Source organism: Nannospalax galili, unplaced genomic scaffold, assembly GCF_000622305.1.
Source record: "Nannospalax galili isolate Female #2095 unplaced genomic scaffold, S.galili_v1.0 scaffold553, whole genome shotgun sequence".
Taxonomy (NCBI): domain Eukaryota; kingdom Metazoa; phylum Chordata; class Mammalia; order Rodentia; family Spalacidae; genus Nannospalax; species Nannospalax galili.
In genome coordinates this window covers 7,813-19,520 of record NW_008336313.1, presented here as the reverse complement: position 1 = coordinate 19,520, position 11,708 = coordinate 7,813, and the positions used below count along the sequence as shown (strand labels likewise).

At 39.1% G+C, this 11,708-nt stretch overlaps 1 protein-coding gene across 2 annotated transcripts in view; it reads right to left on the bottom strand.

The window, feature by feature from the left end:
• Positions 1–11,401, bottom strand: part of C8a (complement C8 alpha chain) — a 77,059-nt gene extending 65,658 nt beyond the window's left edge. For both annotated transcript variants that reach the window (XM_029562489.1, XM_029562490.1), the window contains exon 1: positions 11,203–11,401. In XM_029562489.1, the coding sequence (XP_029418349.1) occupies positions 11,203–11,279 (77 nt within the window). In that variant the 5' untranslated portion in view covers positions 11,280–11,401. The remainder of the gene's footprint in view (positions 1–11,202) is intronic.
• Between the last annotated feature and the right edge of the window lie 307 nt (positions 11,402–11,708).

Below are 11,708 nucleotides of genomic sequence, written 5' to 3'. Positions count from 1 at the left end.
TATATATTAAGGCCTATAGGGTCTATTTTGAATCTCTAATGTCCTTCAGTGTAGATTCATCCAGTAGAGCCTGGTTAACCTAACAAGAGTCCCATCCTTGAAAGAGGCTGTCTCAGCCCCTCCCAACAGCCATAGGTTGTAACAATTTCCTTAAGATGGGTTGGGGTTTCTTACCCACTTCCCCCTGTCTATGCTGACATTTTGTCTGGTTTGAGCATTCATGGGACTTGTTCACATTGTCACCCTCTACCCATTTTTAAATGATGTAGTAAAGTGCTTTGAAGTGGTCCACATGTCAAAGGCTGGGTCTCCAGAAATAGCAGTATTAAGCTGATGAGAGGAGGGATCTACTGGAAGGTAGTGCATCACAGGGACACCATCCTTATAAAGGGATTAATGTTGGTCTCTCAGAGCAGTCAACCTCGTGAAAGTGAGTTGTTATACAAAGAGCAATCTAGCCCCCTTAGCTTCTTACTGTCTTCCCATGTTTTCTTTTCTACAGCATGTTCCTACCATGACTGCCATCTGCCAGCTTGTGACTGAGACAGAGGCCATCACCAGAGCCAAGAAAATTCAGCAGTATGCTCTCAAATCTCCAGAACTGCAAGTAAAATAAACCTCTTTATAAAGTGTCCAGCCTAGTATTTGGTTACAGCAATGCAAAACAGACCGATAATACTTAGGAGGCACTAACAATTCTGTGGCCTAGCAAATCACAGCAAACACTTTTAAAGCATCTCCCAGCACCAGAACTGAAGAGCATATGACTGTAACCTGGGGTTTGCTTCTAACTTGCTGTGCTACCATAAGCAAGTTGCTTTGTATGACTAAGTTTTCTTCATTTGTTCAAAGGACACAACTTAATATAGATTTGTTACATATTTTTTCAAAATTTATTCTGTGGAGTACCAGTTTTTGAACTATGTATCCGGGTGAGGGTAGAAGAGAAGTTCCATAGTTGAATTCATTTGAATGAACTGCCTACAATATACCATTTAAGCAGATTTCAAATGCCTAAGGGGTGTGTGCAATGGTGCAATGGGTAAAGGCATGTGCTACCAAGCCTGATGACCTGAGGTTGATTCCCAGGACCCACATTGTAGAACTAACTTCTGCAAATTGCCCTTGGGCCTCCACACATGTCCTGTGGTTCTCTCTCTCTCTCTCTCTCTCTCTCTCTCTCTCTCTCTAGTAAATATGATAACTTGAAAAGTCTGATAGCATGTGAACAGCTCTCTGAAGTTCTGTAGTTAACTTTGAGAACCTTGTTATTTCCTCAATTATTCTGAACACAAGTTAATTTCCTTTCCTATACAACATCTGTAAAACTATTGAACATAGTTAAAGAAACAAGTTTAGAGTCCATCAGCTATGTATGAACTCAATTTCTGCCTCTCACTGAGCTTCTATTTTCTTGTCACCAAAAGACACAGAGACAGCTCAGGAAACTTCTGAATACGGAGTAAGATCATGTATGAGCAGAAACTAGCACACATGCCAGTTTCTTCTCCTGGTCCTCTCAATCTACCTGTGCTCATAAAACCTCTCCATCCCCGGGGCTAGCGAGATGGCTCAGCAGTTAAGAGCACTGACTGCTCTTACAGAGGACCTGGGTTTGATTCCCAGCATCCACATGGCGTCTCCAAACCGTCCTTAACTCCAGTTCCAGGAGAATCTGACGCCCTCTTCTGACCTCCATGGCATTGTACGTCATGGGTGCACTCACATGAATGCAGGCAATACACTCATACACATAAAAAAAACAAAACAAAAAAACCCCTCTCCATCCTCATCAGAAAATTCCCTGTACAGAGCTGTGGACCACTGAGATACTTGTCACCTGTGTGTGTGTGTGTGTGTGTGTGTGAGAGAGAGAGAGAGAGAGAGAGAGGAAGAGAGAGAGAGAGCACACTTGCATACATTTGTACATGCACATGTGTGTACATGTGTATGGAGGCCAAAGGTCATATTAGATATCTTTCTCAATCACTCTATGCCTTATTGTTTAAATTGGGGTCTCTCACTGAACCTGAGGCCCACTGATAGAGTAGACTGGCTGGCCAGCAAGACACAGGGCTCCTTCTGTCTTTGCCTTTCCAGCATGGGATTACAGGCACACTCAGTTATGCTGACTTTTTATGTAAGTGCTGGGGAACTAAACTCAGGTTCTCATGCTTGTGTGGCAAGCACTTTGCCGACTAATCCATATCCTCAGCCCTTATTTATTCAAATTAAATTAGTTTGACATGTTGGACAAAGGGTCTAAAATCTAATTGAATATGTAAACTGAAAGTCAAATACTTAACCCCAGAATGTAGTCATCTCAACAATTTAGAAAACAAAATTATTAGTTAGCTACTGATCCTAGGCCAGAAGGTCAAAAGGCCCATCTGATTATTACCAGGGGGTCACCTTAATAAATAGGCTCAGCTTATAGTCAAAGCTGATTGTAACTAACTATACAATCTTGAACTAATCACATCCAATTACATAGGAATTATATGATGAAATGAAGGTATTTCAACCTTAGCTTTGAAAGTGGTCCATCTTCATCAAGCTCCTTATTTCTAAGCTCCATGGGAGGTTTTCTAACTTCATCTGATCCAAGGTGTTAACCGTTACCATGTTCACGAGACCCTCCTTCCTTCTTTGGACCTCTGTATTGCATTCATTGTTTGTTCTTTTACTCAACTGCTGGTACTTTTGGCATCTCTACAAACCAGACTCTTCAGGATGGAGTCTTCCCTTTCTTCTCTATTTCTGCTTTTCGAATTCTCAGGGAGGTTAGTCACTCCACTGTCCCCATGCATCATCTGTTCAATGCCTCTAAACACAGATCTGTACCTCACGCTACCCTTCTGCCCTGCTGCCTCATTGCCCAGCTCCCCCACCTCCTGGCTCTACTAGTTGCTTCTTGAGCACGGAAAGCTTAATGGTTCTAAGTCTAACCTCTTAATTTTAGATATTTATTATTTATTTATGTGTATGAGTGTTTCGCCTGCATGTATGTAAGTGTACCATTTGTACAATGCCTATGGAGGCCAGAAGAGGGTGTCAGATACCCTAGAACTGGAGTTACAGATAGTTTTAGCTGCCATGTGGGTGCTGGGAAATGAACCGAGGTCCTCTGGAAGAGCAGACAGTGCTCTTAACCACTGAGCCATCTCTCCAGCCCTTTACTCTGAATTTTGTCTTTCCACCAAATCCTCTCTCAGTTTAAGCTATCATTAGTGAACTACCATAACATGCAGGTGCTCAGGCTAGATTCCTGCCAGTGGTCTTTAATTGCTTCCCTTCTCTCACATTCCTATCCCATTATTTGCAAATTTCTGCCAACTTTGCCATCACAGTGTACCTCAGGTCTCTCCCCTCCCATCTCTCTCAAGAGCCTCCATGCTACTTCAAGGCACTATTAGATCACACAGATCATTCGATGGCTTCTTGTGGGCAAAGATCTTCTGTTTCATTTTTACCCAATATCTGTATAGCAACCAATTGTTTTTTAACACAAAACAAAACAAGAAATCATGTAATTATCTTTCCATCCCTCTTCTGTAAGTCCCTCCAAAGTTTTTGGTGTTATGATTTTACTAGACAAATTTAAATCCAAGCCCCTCACCATGGTGGCCATGACTCTCTGTAACGCCACTTCTGACCATCATTTTGATATCCATTCCCTTCCTACCGCCCCATCCTTCAGTCCACATGCATCACAGACCACTTCCCAGTGCCGGGTATGGCATCAGCTCATTTCACCACTTCGTTTCCCAACCTTCACATCTCAGTGTAGACACCTCCTCCATGGACAAGCCCTTAACCAGCTTATCTTTAGATCTTTCTTCTGTCCCTATCAAAGGGCTGTGTTTGATTCCTTCATAATATTCTTCACAATTTTTAATGAAATTTTGTGTTTACATGTTTACTACTTGATCCTTTATGTTTCACAAAGATGGGGATATTATTTTATTGTTTTTACTACCTAGCAACTTCTGTATCTAGACTATTTATTTATTAAATAAAGAACAAATGAATGAACACAAAAAATATCTGTGAGCCACATAGAATTTAATATACATTTTTTAGTTCCAAACATGCATCCAGGCTCTCCTGCAGTATTTGTATAAGACTATTCCCTCCTCAGAGAGCATCAATCACACCTCATTCACGCTGAAATCTTCCAAATCCAGTTCATTTCCTTTCATGTAGCTTTCCTTAATCATTTTTTTACTGTTAGGGATTCACTCTAGAGCCTAGAGCATGTCAGGCAAGTTCTTTACCACTGAGCTACATCCCCAGCCCTCAGAGAGCGTTCCTCAACCTGCCTGTTCCAGGTAATGTAGTTCCCCATATGTAGAGCTTTGGCTTCTCTCATTTCATCATTGCCCTAAGATGGATAGTTGTGGAAGACAGAAACCATTTACTATTGGCATCATTTACTCTTGGTCCTAGCTATGAGGTCAGTACCTAGTAAATAATGGGAACCCAATAACAACATTTTTGTATGAATATATTATCTCATTAAAAGTTCACAATAGGGGCTGAGTAAGAATGTTTGCAGTGCAAGCATGAGAAATTGAGTTCATTGAGTCCCAGAACAAACAAGGAGAATCAAGTTGAACCTGATCTTGAAGCTGCACCTCTTCTGGCTAGCTCTCACAGTACTAGAAGGTGATATGCACGTTACTGGTAGACACAAGTAATCATTAATCTTTCCCAGTTGTGAACCCTGCAAGATACCCTAGCTGACTTGGCAAAATATGCCTGCCGGTACAAAAGTAGCGTGCATATTACGGGGATAACCAGCTGCCTTCTAATTGGATTTAAGGCCTGCTTCACAAGATGGTGCCCATATCAGGGCCAATAATCTGTGACTAGATATGTCACATGCCATAGGGAAGAACCTGCTACTATCATTATGCTAAATAAATATAGTATTAAGCGGACTCATGATGGCTTGTTGTTATACACATAGATCATCAGTGCATCTCTCAACTCTCACCAGAAAAGCGTCCTTTTTTTTGGTAATTGACTTTCTTTTATTCTTTGAATGAGACTTTTAAATTGTAGTAGTAACTATAACATAAATTCTGAGGAAAATTTTAAATGTGCAAATACTACACATAAACACTACCTGTTCACATGGTTACAGTGAGGTTTTTTAACGTGGTTTGAATTATACTTATGAACAACATTGCTGAAGTTACATAGATATTTTAGTATTAATGTATTTTATCTTAGTTACAGCATTGATTTCTGTGGCACTCAAATACCTAAGAATATCATTCAACAAAAATAAAGAGAGATGGTCACAATGGCTCACAAATGCTAAGAATGGGCTTATCATTTCTTCCAGCATTTCTAGGGATAGCCTAAGCAACATGGAAAATGCAGGAGCAAATAAATAACCTTAGGAAATGAGAACTGAAGCTGTCCGTGCTCACAGGTAGCATGAATCTCTATATAGAAAAGTCAAAAGAATGTATAAAATTATTAGAACTTAATATGAGGTTAGGAGAGTCAAAAGGTGTTACAGTTGTTGGAGTGACTTAAGCAGGAAGATGGTGCTAAATGAGGGAAGTCGGGGGCTGCAGAAGAGAGAGCCCAAAGGAACTGGGTATGATAATCCATGTGAGAGCCAACTGTCTCACAACCCAACTTAAAAATGTAAGTGGAGGGATAGTAGACAGCATATGAAAAGAAAGGAGGACACTGAGGGGTAAAGGATTCAGCAGGGATTGGGACAGGGAGGTCAGCAAGAGGAGGAGTGGTTCGATTAACCAAAACTAAGGATATGTGAAAAGCCTTATGGAAACCCAACAGTTAGTAAGATAATTTCAAAATACAACTTAAAAAAGAGTTCAAACAGATCCCTCATGGGTAGACAGTGTCACTCCCAGAAAACATAAGTCATTAAATGCAAGGCATGGGATGCATACTAAATGGTCACACTGTTAAAATGTCTTCTAAATATACCCATAAGCCTGGGATGTTCTCAGCCTTGGTCAGAAAATCTGCTTCTTGTAGTAGACAGCAGTCAGTCAAGGGCTGCATAACTGGTCAAAGTGCCGAGATTAAGAGACTGAGTACTCAGCCCTAAACAGCACATCTATATTAACAACAACACCAAGTCTCAGGGCACATTGCAGAAGAAGACACAGAAAGAATGAGGAGTGCTGAGAAATGTTCCTTCTGAATATAACATGATTATAACAATCAAGAAATCACAGAAACAGTGGTTACCTGCATAAGACGTACACAAGATCACACCAGCCAAAATCCTGGGAGGAAGAAGGTAGGTGATCTCCAGTTCCCGTCTCGTACTAAGGAACTATTAGCAGTAGACAGTTGCTGGGAGAGAGAATCATTCTTTTTAAATATTTTATCTATTAATTTTTTATTGTATGTGTATGAGTGATTGCCTGCATGTATGTGTAAGTGCACCAATGTTGTGTATTGCCTGAAGAGCTCTGAAGAGGGTTTTGGATTCCCTGGAACTGGAGTTATGGATGGTTGTTAGCTGCCAAGTGGGTGCTGAAAACTGAACCCTCTGCTAGAGCAGTCAGTGCTTTTAATCATTGCGCCGTCTCACCAGCCCCAGGAGAATCATCCTTTACCAAGGATACAGCCCCACACCCATGCACCTATGAGCAGTTCAAACTGGATTTTGCTGAACTAGCTATCAAAAAAAAGAAGAAGAAGAAGAAGAAGAAGAAGAAGAAGAAGAAGAAGAAGAAGAAGAAGAAGAAGAAGAAGAAGGAAAGAGGAAGGAAGGGAGGAAGGGAGGGAGGCAGGGAAGGAGAGAGGGATTGATAGAAAGACATGAATTTGGAAGGGTAGGTGTTGGGGACATATGGAGGGATCTGGAGGACAAAAATGGGGATAGATAACAGATTTCATTGTAAACATGCATGAAAAATTTTTTAAGAAGTTAGAAATTAAAAAGGAAAATAACAAAATCACACAGAAATGAAAAAACGACAAATTGATAGAGAAAAACTTGTTTGATATTTTAAAATATTTTGAATATTTTTAAATTCTCATTAAACTTTATTTTAACTCAGAAGGTGAAATAAGACATAACTTACTGAAAGATAATATCGTAATTATCTTTAATTTGTTATAAACATAAATGGTGATTAATACAGAGACCCACAGCTAGTCAACATACAGAGAAAAAGGACTGCAGACTGCTTGGCCCTAAATGGGACATCCATATCACACCCTTTCCTCCCAAGGCTGCGGGATCTTTGCAGAAGAAGGAGAAGAACTATTGTAAGAGCCAGAGGCAGTAGATAGCTACAAGGAAACTGTTGTCTGGATACCACATGGTAGTTACACATCTGAACCTATAGCACTTATGACAACAAGTCCAGGACCTGGACAAAACCAAGTCAGACAGGGGCACAGCATAGCGGGGGGTAAGGTAGGCAGAAAGTCCTAGCCCTAGTTGAAGATCTACTGGTGAGTGATAGATGCTGGGAGAGGGAGAGTCAGTTTTTCTTACTTGTATAATGCCTGGTAGGTTCCCCAGACTCCAAAAGATAGACCTACACCTAAGAGCACTTGGGAAACACAGATTATACACAACAGGCCTTTAGAGAATACAAATAATAACAGAAGACATAAAGTGGGGGGGGAGCGGTAAAGTGAGGGGGGTGAATGCAATTGAAATACATTGTATAAAATTCCCAAATTAATAAGAATTTTTTAAAAATCACATACATGATTTCAAATACTGAGAGCGCCTGGGTGTGATGAAGTCGTCTGTCACAGAAAGCACTGATATTCAATAAAACCCGTTGTTCCCTCCCAGAATAAACCAAATTGCTTTGTTCTTCTTTCATCTTAGTTTGAGGAATTAAAAAAAAATTTAGAAGGATACAATGATAATTAAATCTACCAGCATTCATAAAATGCCAGATGAGAAATCTTGCTACTGAAATCTTCCCTTCCCTCCCTGGTTCTCAGTTTCTTTCTCTGTAACCTAAGTAGATGAAATAAGATGCTAATTCTTGCGTAACTCGGCCATTTTCAGAACGATAACAAAAATCAAAAAAAAATCCATTGATTAAAAAGAAGCACTACAATAAATGTCAAAGGAAATTATGCAGATGAAATAAAAATATCAGAATGACATAAGATCATTTGAACATAGGCTGTAATGAGTTAATGACATATGCTATAAATTTGAGAGTAACAATGAAAATAGAGCAGTTACTGGACCTATTTAAGATCATAAAATACTAAATCTGGAAGTTGGCCCTAGGAAGGGAGAACTGTGGATACAAGAAATGAGACAAATAGAAAACACAGTAATCTCAACCCCACCCATTTAATTTGCATGTAATGTAAATTGTCTGATTACTGTGCCTGAACTGCAGAGATGGGGCTAAGAAGGTAGCGCAGCTGGCAAAGTCCCTGCCTTGCGTGGGCAGTGCTAAGTTCACTGTGAAGCACCACATACAGACAAAAGATAAGAGACAATAATGAGTACTTTAACAGGTCCTTTAAAAAGACAGAGATAATAATTAGACTAGGTAATAAGAAAAACATCTTTCTATATCTACATGATAATACATTTTAAAAACATGGTCATATAAATTAAAATAAAATACTAGGTAAAGATTTTCCATGTAAACATAAATAATAAAAGAGCAAGAACGACTAAGTACTATTAAACAAAATAAGCTGCGGATCAAAGACAATCACCGGAGATAATGATAAAGGGGCAGATCATCAGAAGACAGCCCTGAGTGATGGATGGTCCTCATTGTCTGTTTGCCTGGATTTAGGAACACGGAGGGGATTGGGGAAAGCTCACCTCTGGGCATGCCTGTGAAGGCTTTTCCAGAAAGAATTAACTGAGGGAAAAGACCTGCCCTGAATGTGGGTGGAAACATCCGATGGGCAAAGGGTCCTGATAGTATCAAAGGGGTAAAAAGAAACCAGCCAAGAGTTGGTATTCCTTTCTCTCTGCATCCTCTCTACCATGGTACCGCCCCTCTACTTGCCTACACCATACTGAACCTTTTATAAATTATTCCTCCCTTGAGTTACTCTCTCGGGTACTGTGTCACAGCAATGCTAACAGTAACAAATACAGTGCACCTGAGTGTGTATCTTTGAAATTTTAAAGCTTCAAAATACACAAAGCACATGGTGATAGAATTGAAACAGAAATAGGCAAACCCATAAGGATAGTTGAATACTGCAATACAGCCCGTCTCTTAGTAACTGACAGAACAAGGAAACACAAATTTAAGCCCCATGAAGCACTAATGTGACTTAGAAGTGCGCATATTGAACAACATGGAATATCTACTAATACCACATTCTTAGTTATAAAACAAATCTCAATATATTGAAAGAATTTCAAATTTAAAAATGCATACTTAAAAGGGCTACTTGGTCAAAACATGTACTGATTTTGTAGCTAATGAGTGTAACTTCCTCCCATGACCACAGCTTTAAGATTTTGTTTTCATAAAACCCTCTGTTTCTATCAAGGTATTATGATAAGCAAGTGGTAAACATGGACTTACAAAAATAAATGTGCACCATTAAAACTATAAATAAGCATAATCTGTCTTCCGTGTTATGGCTTCTGTGGGATCTTATTTCGGGAAAAAAAGAGTGCTATTGCTAAAAATAAAATGTTTGATGTCTCTAATTGATCTGCATCAATCTGGAAGCCCACACCAATTGGCACATTATAAATTTCTTCTTTCTGATTGCTGTCAACCATCCAAAAGGATGGAAATATCAATAAATAACAATCATATTTCCTCACTATAACCAGCAACTGCTTCTGCAGAATGCTTACTCAGTGATGGACATTGCTTTTTGTGTTTTGCAAGCATTTAATTCTTGCTCTTCCTTTCTTCCCATTTTACAAGTGTGGAAAATCAAGCCCCGAAAGGTTACATAATTTGCCTGAGATCACAAAACTATTATCAGTAAATGCCAGTGCTGGGCATTTACTAGATTTGAATCTACTAGAGTGGTTTCATTATGTAACTTTCCGTTTTCAAAAACCAATGTCAGACATATTGCCGTTAGACACAGAAACATGATGATTTCCTCCTTCAGCACATTGTAAAGTATTGGTTGATTCTCTTTAGCCTTGACTGAAAAATTGCCTCTTCAGTGGTCTGTCTTGTTTGATAAGTTCATCAAACATCAAGACTATGTTCATTTTCAGAAAGGATTACAACGATAAGCTTTTATAATTAAGAGTACCTCGGCAGAGATTTCTTTTACCACCGCCTTCTTGTCCATGTCTTCTAATTATTAGAGAGGAATTTTATGATGTTTCAAAATTATACTTGCCTTAAATACAAGTTAGAGATTATGCGCTTGTAAAACACTTTTCCCCCTACTGAACTGTTACTTAAAGGAAATCTCTCTTACTCGGGAATTTAAAAACAATAACGATTCAAAAATTGAATCAGCTAATAAGAATTTGAATAAAATAACTATTTAAAACTTCCAATGCTTGAGAGACAGAGATTGCTTAAAAGCTATCCCAGAGGTGAAATAAGATGTTTCTTTAAGTACAATAAAATATTTAATGGCAAGATATAAACAAATGAAGTCATGTTGGAACTCTCAAGAAATGAATAGGCAAAGTGAAGTGGACGTGGGAAAATATTATCTTTGCCATCACCTCAAAGCTGAAGGTAAATGACATGACTGAGCATTTCTATAATTCTTTGTTTTCCCAAAACAATTTTGCACATATTATCTAACTTTACGCTCCCCGGTCAGTATGAGATAGTATTCTTATCACTTTCTTTTATCATTAATGAAGTGAACTGTCTGGCATTACTTGAAAAAACTACCACTTAGTAAATCTCTACTGTATGCAAAACAAATTTTAAATCCAGGATCTTAATGTGGCTGTACTGAGTTTTATAAAGGAGGAATTATTTGTCTCAGTCTACAGATAAGAGAAGTAAGAATCAAAGAGATTAAGTGATTTATTCTGGATTGACCCAGTGCTAAGTATTAGAGTAGTAATTTCATGCCTGGGCTGTTCAGACTATTGCTACCGGCCATTTAACTGTCCCAACCTCCTTTACTGGATTAGTGACAGGGAGAAAAGAGGTTACACTCCGTGTGCTCACAGCTCACTGCCAGCATCAAAGTGTCTTCATTCCCCAGCAGAGCGTTCTGATTTTGCAAGACCCAAAGGCCACTTACTGGTTCACCTTCTCTCGTGTGGTTACCCCAGGCTGCCATGTCATCAAAGACAAGCTAATGAAAGCAACAGCAAACATCTTGTGTGGAAGCCACCACCAACATCAACTTGAAGGAATAGATCTGTCTACTTAAGAAGTTGGAGATATCTTTAAGCTGGAACCTGAAACATCTACGTTCAAAATGGTCAGAAGTCACTCAAGTCCCGTTCAAATGTGATTAAATAGTAACCAAGGTATTGATTAGCCAAACACCTTTAAAATGGCCCAAGCCCTTTAGATCTTGTGAAAAACAATATCTACATGGTTAAGGAAAGCTGATATTTAAGCAAAATTGGCTTAGTAAAGAGATTTTCTTTTCAGGGAAACAAAAAGCTAAATCAGTATGCAGAATTCCTATTCTTTTTTGATTTATTTTTATTTTATATGTACGAGTATTTTGCCAGAATATATGTAAATGCACCTTTGTGGCCAGAAGCAGGCTCCAACCCCCTGCAACTGGAGTTAGAG